Source organism: Bos indicus x Bos taurus, chromosome 2, assembly GCF_003369695.1.
Source record: "Bos indicus x Bos taurus breed Angus x Brahman F1 hybrid chromosome 2, Bos_hybrid_MaternalHap_v2.0, whole genome shotgun sequence".
Classification (NCBI taxonomy): Eukaryota; Metazoa; Chordata; class Mammalia; order Artiodactyla; family Bovidae; genus Bos; species Bos indicus x Bos taurus.
The window spans coordinates 48,165,160-48,178,496 of NC_040077.1; the positions used below are offsets into that span (position 1 = coordinate 48,165,160).

Sequence of the window (13,337 nt, forward strand, 5' to 3'; positions counted from 1 at the left end):
TCTTCCTCTGGAGATCACTGACAACCTTTTGGTCAAGAATCAGAGAAATAAAAGAGCCACTTTTTTCTGACAATGATGAAACTGATTGGCAAAAATAACCCAATTTCCTACTTCATTAATGTATACTTTCATACTAACTCTGAAAGTAGAAAAATTGAGGAAAAATAGCAAATGTGTTTTGGTGGTAACTACCCTACAAATTAGTGACAAATCAAAGATCAGATAAATTTCCTGACATTACTTCTGTCACTAAGCGACACTGATTAAAGAATTTTAAGAAACAAAATTCAAGTTGAAAAATGGCCTGTGTAATAAAGGTGGATGGTAAATGGTGAATGAAAATTATTAAGCATTGGCTATAACCCTGATGCTGGGAGGGATTTGGGGCAAGAGGAGAAGGGGACGACAGAGGATGAGATGGCTGGATGGCATCACCGACTCGATGCACATGAGCTTGGGTGAACTCCGGGAACTGGTAATGGACAGGGAGGGCTGGTGTGCTGCGATTCATGGGGTCGCAAAGAGTCGGACACGACTGAGCAACTGAACTGAAGTGAACTGATACTAAAATAATTATTTGTAAGAGAAGTAACTGCAGCACAAGAAATCAGGGACAAAAGACTAGTATTATATAAGTAGAGGGTTAGGCGAAAAAGTTGTCATCTTTGTTTTTCTATTAATATAAATTACTTTTAAAACAGGTTTTTATTTATAAAGATACACCCTGTTCCCAGAAAAGTAAGTGAGGGTTTTGTAGCCAACATTAGGAAAGTAAGCCAACCCTGACCTTACTGAGTTAAAATGGGGAGTACTGATATTTCTACCTTTTCATGAAATGCTGTGATTAGCCAAAGATCCACATCAACACTGGTGCCTCGTTTCTCTGCACCAATGAACTGCAGTATGTTCTCATGCTTCATTCCAGGCAAACTATAGACTTCATATTCATTCTGCCATGACTGTTTATCCTAGAGTTAAAAAGAAAGAAAAATAAGAATACAAAGAACACAGGCAAATAAACCATATCTAAGAGATTACTCCAGTAAGTTCTAAGACAATTTTTTGTAAAGACTAAGTATTAAAAGATTCTTTGGTTTTCTTTTGTCCTATTTTTTAATAAAAGAAAACTCTGACAACAAGTAACAGCTCCATACTAAATGCCTGCCCTCCGCCATTCCCTCAAACATACTTTTTTATGTTTCTAATTTGTAAATGTAGGAGTTATCAGAAATGCTGCACTTCTGAATCTTAAAAATGGCAACATGTTCCCTACACAAGTTAATAACTACAGTGTAATTTCATCATGGTGTGAAGTTACCTATGTTACTATTAAGAATAATCTCTCTGAGACATGAAATTCAGGGAGAATGACTTCATCTAAATAGAAAATAATTTTTTTCGAAGACTAACAGTATGTCAGACATTCTTAACAAAATGTTTAGAATACCCTGCAGAGTTGATAAGAAAGCAATGGGGTATAAATATGCAATACAATAATTTGAAACACCACAGACTCACTTATGCCTGCAAAGTGATCCATGCCTCTTATGTGTTGTGTCTACTTACAAAGGATTAGTTTCTTTTCACAATGGGAGAATAATGAAAGACGGAGGCACAATGGGTACGAACCCTCTGGATCCAAACTATCTAAGAATCTCTGGCACATTACATAATCATTCAGTTTCCTCATTAGTAAAACAGGGACTGTGGTGTCTGCCTCACAGGGTTGTTGTGTTATACGTGAAGTGTGTGTTGTATTATATGTATGGGTAATACATGGATACGTATCAGTGTGTACTTACATATGTAAAGTACCTCTATCTGACACAACAGAACCATTCAATAAAATGTTAGCTATGGTCATTGTTGTTGTTACATTTATGTTAATCCAAATGCGTCCTCACATGAAATAAGAACACTCATTGGCCCAACAGACTTCTCCTCTGAGAACTAAACTACATTTAACAGTATCTGCCTTGCTACCAAAAAAAAAAAAGTAATAAACTTCTTCACAGACTCTGAGAAACAGGCTTTCAAGGAGGTAAGACGGCAGAAGTCTAGGTATATTAGACAAAGAAACTGAATTATTTTGGTATAAGGAAGGTCTACAACAAAGGTGCAAGGGAGTGATGAAACCTGCATCAAAACACCCAGCCAGGATCCCAATACCATGCATGGTATTAGCCACAGGTGTAGAGAAACAGACAACAGGAACAAAGGAATCATCACAGATCTACACCACGAATGGAGCAAAACTAAAGGGTAACTCAGAGGTGTGTGAGACCAGGGTTTTATGAGGTTGGCCTCTAAAACAAAAACAAGTCAACAGTAAACCAATTATCTGGAGTCAGCTGACTGCCTCTGAAAATTCACTGAACAAAAAAAAAAAAAAAAGAAAGAAAGAAAATTCACTGAACAAAATGAAACAATTACATCAATACTCAAAAGTAGAACAAAATCCAATCAGTCTAGTAATATTGATATATCTCCAAACAGCAATTCTAAAACAAAGCACACTACTTTTTCATTATTCTGTTTGCTTTTTCTGGTAATGTCAATGGGACATTAAAAATTAACCACTCAAACAATGAATTTTTAATTTTTAATTAGAATCGTCTCTGCATTTCTGTACAACTTTTATTGGCAAAAATATGTGCATATACTGAAATTCCACCGCTCCAAACAAACATGACTGTTGTATGATTAATTTCTCAGATGAGAAGACAGACATAAAAGGGCTAACCATTTTCCCCAGTAGCACAAAACCACCCTGAAACATATGGCTTGTGTTTTCAGACTGTTTCTGATTTACAATGACCTAACCAGCTGCATCTTTTAACAAATATATGCATATCAGAAAACTGCAATGAACATACCTGTATTGGAAATATTTTCACAGCCACATATTCATTGAGTAACTGGGCTTTCCACACACAACCAAATCTTCCTCTTGCTTTCACTTCTAGTAACTGTAATGGCTTCAAACCTAGTAATGGAGAAGGTGGGGGTGGTCCTGGGTCCTACAAACAATAATAGTATTATTTTAAAAAGCAGCACATGATACATATCACTTCTAAACATCAGAAAAAAGTGAGTATACTAAGGAATCAATTGACAAAAATGGTAAACACATACAAATGACATTAACTTCAACCTTGCCAAAACAGAGTTCTCAAGCATTACTAATTATCTATAGGGATCACAAAGCAAGGAGCTTGAATTTCATTTTCATAATAACATTCAACACTATTACTCTGTGTGTGTGTGTGATCACTACATATATATAGCAATCAGGAGAAAATATCTTTTTGATCCAGTCTCATTAATTCTAAGATTTTCTGTGACCTTCCAGGATACTACTAATAGTATCTCAATTTTATCCAGTTGATACTTCTTTATAGAGTAAGGATTTGAAAAGTAACAAAACAGCAAATTATGGCTATGCATCAAAAACCCACTCCTCAAAATCCATTACTTTCCCCAATGAGTGTTTAGCTTCAACTCTTTTTCACTAATATCAGAAATACCCACGGCTATTTTCAAATACATTACAAGTAAGTATTTCAAATACAAAGCACATATAAAAATATGTAAGTTAGTATTGCTATAACCAAACTACCCTGTTCATTCTAATTTTTCCACCCAGTAACACTTCATCCTTTTGCTTATAATTATTTCCCAGAATTGACTGAGATAGTATTCTGGGACTTAATGGCAAAGAAAATACAAATTATAATTCAGAAAACAAGTGGTCACATTAGATGATACGCTATGGTAAATGAAAGAGAAGTATACTGCTATAGTTAATTTTTTAAATGGAGCAAATACATAAATAGGAGTACAGCATCACCAGGGAATCCTCCTATACAAAGTGAAGTGCCAACCCTTTGCAGAAAGCATTGTATTAGTTTAATATCTGCAAATAAAGCATGAGGAAGGAAGCCTTTTGGAAAGCTTCAAGAGATGTTTGAAGGCCTGGGTAATGAATACTGTAAGAAGTAACTAAAATTTCTGTAGCAACAGACTTTATGGCACTGGGTGGAGCCTAAGACACTTATAAATTATATGTCACCCCCTTCATCAATGCATGTCTTTCTGCCTTTACTCTCCCTTTAAAAACAAAACAAAACTCGTCTTCTAATGCCTCAAGACAGTTAGTGCTCCCTTTAGGCATTAATCAGCCCAAGTGCCACTCAAGATTTTTTAAAAGTTGACATCTACGTTAGAAAGATTCTCAGCAATAGAAACATTGCAAAGTATTAAAGAGAAAACATAATGTAATTTCTTCTTCTGAAGTAGACAATCTTTCTAAAAATCCTTTGTGAATTTCTATTTTAAAACAGTATGATAAACCAGAAGACTTCCTGTGACCCATTCTAACATAATTTTTAAATGTCTACAGAAGCTGTGTTTCCCTCACACATTCAAAATATGGAAGGTTAGTAGAGGTAAAGATTGTTTTAGTTAACAAAGTGATAAGTCAAGGAAGTCAAATGTAACCCTTAGAAGTATGGCCCCTCAGTGGGACGGGAAACAAGACTGTGACATTTACCAGTATTAAACCCTCCCTCCTTTCCTCATCCCCTGACTGATCAAGTAGGTCTGTAATAAGAGATCCCACTGATAGGGACATAGGACTTCTGTGAACGTGGAGACAGAGGGCAAAAAGCTGAAAACCACTCTTCTAAAGGCAAAGGAAACCACTCGGTCCTCAAAATTCAAGAATTATTCGATAACTGCATAAAAGAATAATTAGGCTAACTAGAAAGAAAAAGTTCAATTTGAAAAACTTTATAACTACAAAGTTAAAATCAATGATTCCCTCATCTTTTAAAGAAAAGTTAGAAAAGTTGAGTTTTCAAAGCAGGGATGCCAAAATTAAACCATGCAGCTGAGGGCTGAAAGCTGAAGAGGGAAAATAACCAAGTAGAAAGTAAAATGGTACTATACGTGCACACTAAGATTTGTAATAACTTTTATAAACTGACTGATAATGTCTCTTACCCATTCTCTATTCTAAAGAGTACCAACCGTGTGGATACGATCCAGTCTATACATCAGGATTTAGATGACTTAATCCACATCTCAAATTAAGAATATATTAACTGTTCAAAATAAGATTTTAATGTAATATTAAACTTAATTTTAAGAAACAAAAATTTCCAATGCCTATGTTTACAATAAAAAAAAAAATCACTGGATGTTTTCCAAATGTACAGATAAACTTTAAAAAGTTCTTGTTAGTTTTCAAGACTCTACTTACAAAGTTTTGAAGCTACCATTATTTCGGTAAGAAATCTTAGATCACTCTCTTAATGATTATTACCATTATGGTCAACATTATATATTAACAGCCTGAAATACGCTTTGTCAAAATTACCTTAAGAAGCTTAAACTGACAAGAACACAGGCCAATTTTCAAAGGGTGAGAAAAAGGTCTAAAAAGTCAGCACCTACAAAATGTCAGAACTTTTAGAAATATGTGTTTTTCAACAATATTCTACAATTCTTGGAAAGGTCAGGTTTAAAAATGAGAACTCTGTAAGATTATAACTATAAAATCTGTAATACCAATCAATATATCTTTTTGCTTTTCTAGTAAAAGATTATTAGAATATTCTTCTAATTCATACTTTTTAGCTCTTCATTACATTTACAGGAAGCTTTAACAGCTTCTCTTACATCTAGCTTTTATTTATCCTATAATCTAAGAATATTAAAAATGATTTTCAGTTTATTAGCATCATTTTACTAATTTATAAAAAACTCAACACTTGATTCTAGGAAGAAAGATTTATACCTTTAAAATACATGAACACCTCGGGAGACAAATTCAAACTTAAACTTCATAATGACAACATTCTAATGTTATCCATAAAACATGCCCTTGCCCTGCTACAGAGAAAAACCACTTCTAGAGGGACAACTATAAGGACTACAGAATTCTTGAAAACGCCCTAAGTTCCAGTTCTCTTGCAGTACCCATGCTATTTTGCCCAGTGAAAAAGACACACGTTAGAACATGGCTCTGATCACATCTCTTCTTTACCCCATTTGTATGTGAAAATTATGGCAGCAGAAGAAATCATGCTGAGAAATCGCACGGAAACAACAGTGGCCACCATCCCAGTACCACTACCCAGCATCATCCCTACAGCCAAGAATGGATACAAGGTTAGAAGCGAGGAGCTGTAAAGCTGTCTGCAACCATTTTACTCATTCTGAGTTCTCCACATGAAAGGCCAATTCTAATCTAAATAAAAGCCTTAAAACTCCCAGACAGCAAAAGAGCAAGTTATAATTCCTCTGGCCAGTCCATTTACTAAAGATGCCAAAGATGAAATAAACTACCTGAAAATACAGATTTCACATTAAAAGATAATGGGTTCAATGAGAAAGTCAGCACCTGTTAAAAATGAGCACATGCTGACATTAATGACATACTATAAAAATTAACCAATCCAAGGTTTTAAGGCTAAAAATTTAGCCATCAGGTGTTAACTTATCAACTAAAACAATCGTTTCCACATTTCACCTTAGATAAGTATAAACATTGTTAACAATTCTTTAAAACCGAAAACTAATGCTATGATAAAATAAATATTTTTAATATTGTAAGTGGAAAAAACTATAACATAAATTTATAAACTATAAAGGATGCACAATAAAGCAACAACAACAAAATCTAAGAACAAAATGTTTAGTATGCATCCACAAAGTTCCACAGCCATAAAACAAACATCAGTGCATCTTACCTCTATCATTATATGAAAGGCGTGCTTGTGAAGAAAAAACACAGGCAAAAGAAATTACGATTTATATCCAGAATGAAATGAAAAATGACACATTAGTTACAAAAGTGAAGGAAGGAGAATAAGGATTTCGTTTTTTCAAAGTTGGCAATGATCCAATGTATCATATTTTTAAAATGAGAACTAAGAACACTTTCCTTATGAACAGAGGAAAGTAATATATATATTTTTTTAATTTTGGACATTATCAGATAAGAAGTATTATATAGATGACTCTAGTATGATCCCAAGTTACTTGATCCAACAGACTTCAAGCCAGCAAATAAACTAAACCGAAAGTCTTAAATAATTTTTGCATTTTTCTAAGAAGCTGTAGGGTCTAAACTGTAAAAGTGAAAAAAAAAAAAAAAAACAATTTAATTAAGAAGCTATGGGTTGGAATTGGATTGTGGACACCAGAGGGCAGTATTGCCTTTAACAAAAACTGGACGAGCAGCACAAGAAATTTTTATATAGCTAGACTTGAGTTTCTCAGACAGTTGTCTTCAGAATCTACAATCTCCAAGTTGCTGAACTACTGCATTCTCCCTTCAAGGCAGATAGAAAAATCCTTACAGTGACACAGAAAAACATTTCTGGTGCCTGTGTGGGTGTGTACAACATAAATAATACAACTAGGGTAAGAAAGTAAGATAGGAGAAGAGGAAGATCAGAACTGAGCAGATCACAGGGACAGACCAGGCCACCGTTAACTACTGACCCAGCCACAAGCAGGGTAAGGAAGTCAAGTACTGGTGGCCCTGGGAAGAAACCCACGCATTCTTTTCAGATGCAGGACACTCAGATACGGAACAAGATTCAAGAGTCTCATTTTCCTAGTCATCCCAAAATAAGTAAGGCCCCAATTTAAAATCAAGAGAAATACTGTCACGAGTGTAAAGAAAGGCTTCAAATCCCTCCAATCACTGATTATACTTTCCCAGTTTCCAACATTTCTACAAAAAACAACAGCACTGACACAAAAGAGTTGACAACTTGTTTATGTGTACCAGTTGCTTAACTAGTTTTTCTTGCTTCTGATTTTCTCCTGTGATAATGATTCAGAATCATTTAATAATTCACCTAAAAGGCTTAGCTAATCCCACTATCAAAACATCTTCTCAGTACTGCAGAGTAAAATTTATCCCTTAAAAGGAATGCATGCCAAACAAGTAACTAGACTGTAGCTTCCCAAAGCTTAGACATCTCTCAGTTTTTGTTTCTATACCAGTACTTTCAGAGACAAAGATGTCACTGTGCAAGCAGGTGCCATCCATGCATCTTATCAAAAAGTGTACATTTACTCAATATACCTCTCAATAAAGGAATATTAGAATAAGCTATAAGACAATCCAAGCAAAACAAGAGACACCAAGAACAGGCCTCAATAGGAATCCCCCCCAAAAAAAATTGACTAAAATACACAAACAAATGAAAAGCAACTGAACAAAATAGTCTGGATTCTCAACTTGGAAAATGAAACCTGAATACCATGCACTGCGACCGGAGATAAGAGTGAAAACAAAATCAGCACATTAACATCAAGTAATTAGGTTGCCAGCTGAGAAAGAGACTTGCTGCTTATTCCTTAAGGGAAAAAGAAATTTAACTATTAACATATATCAGAAAAGAATGAATAATACTTCTCTATTCATTCAACAGATCTTTACCGAGCACCTGGTTTGTGCCAGGCACTGGCTGCCCAGGCTCTCCTGACACTATACAGTGTGGGGAAGAAAAACTATCAAAGCATCTTACTAATTAAAGTATGATCATAACATAAGAGCAATAAAAAGGAATTTGGTTACCGTGAGCATCTATAAGGAGAAACCTAACAAATACTAGGCAAAATGAGTAAGAAAAGATTTTCTGAGGAGAGCATCTCTGAGAAATATAACTTAAGAACTAGAGGGAGGCAGATTAGGTAGAAAAAACACAGTATTGGGACACATTCTAGATTTCTAACTCGTGTAGCTAAATGGTTACTGTCCATTTAGTGAGAACTAGGTTTGAGAGAGAAGATCATTACTCTTGTCTATTAAGTGCTTGGAGACATTTATGTGGAGATATTCAGTAGGCAGTTATATATACAGAACCAGAATACAAAGAACTCTTTCTGGAAATATGGATTTTACATACTATAAATAAAAATATAGGAAATGTACTATAAGTCTTCTCTTACTATTTAAACCATTCCAAGATTTATATTTATACATACTTTTTAAATAACTCACTCAACAACTTCTTCGGACCATCAAGAAGAATTGAGTACTCTAAGAAAAGTATTTAAAAATCGACAAATTTGGGACTTGTCTCCTCTAATCATCTAGTAATCTTAAATTCTAAGAAATTTTACAATTGCAAATTTTAAAAAGGACTACTGCCAAGCTGACAGAAATAGAATATGTAAAGAAATAATATAGTATGTGTATCAGGACAAATGTTTCTGAGCTAGCGAAAGCAAGACATTATACATTAACAGATTTGATAATACTGACACTGTCAAATGCACAGCCATGATTCTATCCAATCAGATCTTCAAAATTTCTCTGTGATATATCAACTCCTACTTTCCACAGTTTCTCCTCATCTAACTCTTTCCGAAAGTAAAGACAGACCAAGGTGGCTGAATGAGGATTCTGAATAAGCTCCATAAGAAGTGATTAGCTCATCAGCAAAGCCAGCACTGGGATTATAAGTCTGAAAGAGATATTGCAGCCATGCCCATTCTTCTGGCTGCTGCTTAGAAGCACCAGGTTTACTACTGTGTACAGAAGAAATTTTATTTTTATTTAGCATTTGTATTCTGCAAGTAAAGAGGAAAAGGACCATGCTATACAGTAATAATTGTGATATGGTAAAACTGATATGTTGATCTGCAAGGCAATATATATATCCACTATAAAAACTTTTAAATTTAATTTATATACTCTAATCCCTCCCTTTATCTGACTTTAGTTTTTTATGGACCTGACCTAATAATTTATTGAAATAAGCCATTCAATTAAAATTAACTCAATGGATAATACTCAAGACATAAATGCCCAGGCTCTGCCACTCAGCAGACTGACTCTAGGCCAAGTCACTTCACTTATGCGTGCCTTGATTTTCTTATCTCTAAAATAAACGTAATAAAACAGAACCTACATCATGAGTATTGAAAGATTACCTGAGCTAATATGTATAAAGTGCTCTGTACAAGTGCTTGACAGAGTACTCAAAATGAAATTTTTCCATTATTCGAAATTAACTTCAAGTACTGACATACATGTATGTGTGTGTCTCAATAGTTGCAAGTTAATTTCAAGTAAAATGATTTCAATACATCAGTTTTGACGTTGAAATCAACAACTTCAAAAAATTCCTCCTTTGGAGTACAATTTTGAGGTGGCTAGCAATTAACAGCTAACACTTACTGAGCACTTAAAATGAGCCCACCACCCCACATGTGGCTCTTCTTCCTATCACCGCAGAACTGGAATCCTTTTCTCCACCTTTGCCCAAATTTACTGACGCAACTCCCTTTTTACTTTCTTCACCCTTCCTTTCCAAGCTGCAAAGTCAAACAACCAATCAACCAACCTTTTAGTGCACCTACATGTTAACTGTGGGCTCCAAAAAGGCCAGCAAGGACTGGCCCTGAGCCACTTAATACTACGCATCAAGCACAGCACCTGGCATACCCCGCACAGTGGGCACTCAAGCAACAGGTGAACAGTTCAACAAAAATAAAACCAACCAATGTGAACACCTCCCGGCCTACCTGATGCAAACAGCTTTCACTAACAAACAAATGGACTTCTTCATTTTTATTATCTCAAATTAATAGAAAAAAGTTTGACAGCAATGAAGTAGCTAGGAATGATGGATCAGATTGAGGAGGAGACTCAGGAAATAAAAAATACAGAGAAAAGCAAACTCACTTCTTTCTACCTACCATCTCCTTGGCAGACAAGGAAAAGGAGATATTAGGCACTCTGGTCTATATGCAACAGCCCCATCTGCAACTGTCTAATGGAATGGGGCTCTCCGTAGGCCAAAGGAAAACTGATCTCAAGATTTTTAAATTTAGTATGTTATTTTTAGAAATAAGGTGTTTTGATTAATTTTAATGTGCAGCTTCAACTTGTTTTAAGCTTTTGATACAGACTCCACCTCCCCCCCCAATCCCCCGACACTTTGACTTCTTCTCCCCTGCCCTTCTTTTTTGCTTTCAGCCAATCCAAGTGGATCTGTCTGTACATTTGTAAGAGAAATAACTTAAACACACCTAGAGCAACACTTTGTCAAGCTGCAGCATGTCTATGGATCATTTATGACAGTTCTCCCTACAATTAGTTTAAAAGTATACATAAAAGTTCTAATTTAGGTCATAATACAAAAATAATGAACACAGAAAGCATTTCTAGTAGCCCTGTACTACTTTTTAGGCATGAAATGGGGGGGGGGGGGGGGGGCGGGGAATATGCTCAAGAGTATACAGTAGCATTATATCACCGTATTTTAAATATCCAAAAATAATACAATTAAAAACTACTTGTGAAATGTAAGTTCTAGCCCTTAGCAGAAACCTAACACAAACTCTAAGCCAATAAAACATCAACTTTTGGTATTTCATGAGCATGCATTATGCTGCACTAAACTTCACTTAAAAACATCACTCAGTCAGAACAAGATAGACTAAAAAGTACTGAGCTGAAAAGCTATCCTCGGTATACTGTTAAATAAAAGGAAAGTAACTATAGAATAACATTATATAGTTTATAAAAAAGAAAAGTATACATTCAAACAAGTGAGATTAGAGAAAAATGTCAAAAGATACACACCAACCTAAAACTGGTTATTTCAGTAAACTGATAAAGGAAAAGGAGGAACAAATGATTCTTTTTTTGGACATACTTCTTTCTGTATAATTTGTATTGCCATAACAAGCAACCATTTGTAATTAATTTTTAAACAGAACAGAAGGTGAAAGAGAAAAATAAAGAGAAATGTGTTCACAAACCTCAACCATTTAGCAATCAACCTACTTCAAGATGCACTTCTACAGATATAATATTTATTTTGTAAGTATAACTGAATATTAGCATATTAAATATTCAACAAAATTCAGTACACTTCTCCCTGCATTCTTCCAAAATAAGGGAGCAGCACACTTTCCTAAACAGACTTGGCTGGATACTATTATGCTGCCCCTTTAGTATCTTCTTAATTTTAAACATATATAGACTTAACAGGAAAATCCTACAAACCTCGTCAGAGATGGCTTGGTTTCCTGGTGGATAATAATTTGACATAGTGTGAAACATCAACTTATCATTACTTTAATATTAAGGTCAATAGGATTATTTTGTATGCTCAACTCAATATTCTAAACATCTAAAAGCCTTTAGTCCTTATCAAAACCTAGACAAAATGTCACGATGCCAGGACTGAAGAGACTGATGTCATTTAAAAAGTACCAATGTTGCAATACTCTAGTTCTATTACCATAGCCTTCAAAAATTAACAAGAAGTTAACTTCATACTTTCTTAAATGCAAACAATTTCTAGCCCCTAAAATGCATTTTCTTATCAAGTGGTATTTTTTTATTAGCACAGAGATTTTATAAGCAAAAAACTTAAGCTTATATATGGTTATAGAAACAATGCAAACAGTTTTATTGAAATCACATTAACTCTAACCACAATAAAACTTCTCAATAATAGAGTCAGTGCATCAATTCCCTCATATTCATGACTCACTGGTACTAAAAAAACAAGTTTGCGTTCAGTTTACTGACTGGAGCTCATAAGAGCATCTACCTACATGTGGAAAGACAGTTTCAGGACAGGTAAAAGAAATGTGACCCAGGTGATGCAAACTAAAAGGATGTTTTTGCACCTGTGATCATGGAAAATTGAATAATGGCATTTTCTTATAAAAGCTTGAAATACTTCAACTTATCTTATCCCCAAGAAACATGGTCCCAAGATTTATCTTAAAGTAAAGCCGTAAAGCACCTCAAACATTTATGAAACAATCCCTGAATATACTGCACTATCATCTTGCTGATGCTGCTGCTAAGTCGCATCAGTCGTGTCCGACTCTGTGCGATCCCATAGATGGCAGCCCACCAGACTCCCCTGTCCCTGGGATTCTCCAGGCAAGACTACTGGAGTGGGGTGCCATTGCCTTTTCTGGCATTATCATCTTAGTATAACATTAAATGAAACAACGTCAATTCAGCAATTCATTACTTACAGAATGGTTATTACATAGAAATATTGTGTGAGATGCAGTAATGATTACAATATATACCTCATCTTATAATCAAGTATGAGAATGGAACATGCTCACAAATGACTAAAACCTTTCTTAACCAAGGTTATTCATGTGAATCACAAAAGAGAGAAACTGACTTGAGCACTAGTTTCTCTATTCTTTCAAGGATGGCACATAACTAATAGCCTTATAGGTGTATATGATGGATGGCTTAGGGTGTTAATGAGAGAAAATAATCAAAAGGAAAAGTATGGAAGACCACTGTCAGACTTCAAACTTTG

At 34.9% G+C, this 13,337-nt stretch overlaps 1 protein-coding gene across 2 annotated transcripts in view; it reads right to left on the reverse strand.

Annotated features, from left to right (window-relative positions):
- Positions 1-13,337, reverse strand: part of ACVR2A (activin A receptor type 2A) — a 96,102-nt gene that overhangs the window by 13,935 nt on the left and 68,830 nt on the right. Inside the window, exons 5-7 of one of the 2 annotated variants that reach the window (XM_027561302.1) lie at positions 6,756-6,779; positions 2,877-3,020; positions 825-968 (exon numbers count right to left, since the gene is read on the reverse strand). In XM_027561302.1, coding sequence (XP_027417103.1) covers positions 825-968; positions 2,877-3,020; positions 6,756-6,779 — 312 coding nt within the window. The remainder of the gene's footprint in view (positions 1-824; positions 969-2,876; positions 3,021-6,755; positions 6,780-13,337) is intronic. The other variant, XM_027561311.1, reaches the window with a different exon arrangement.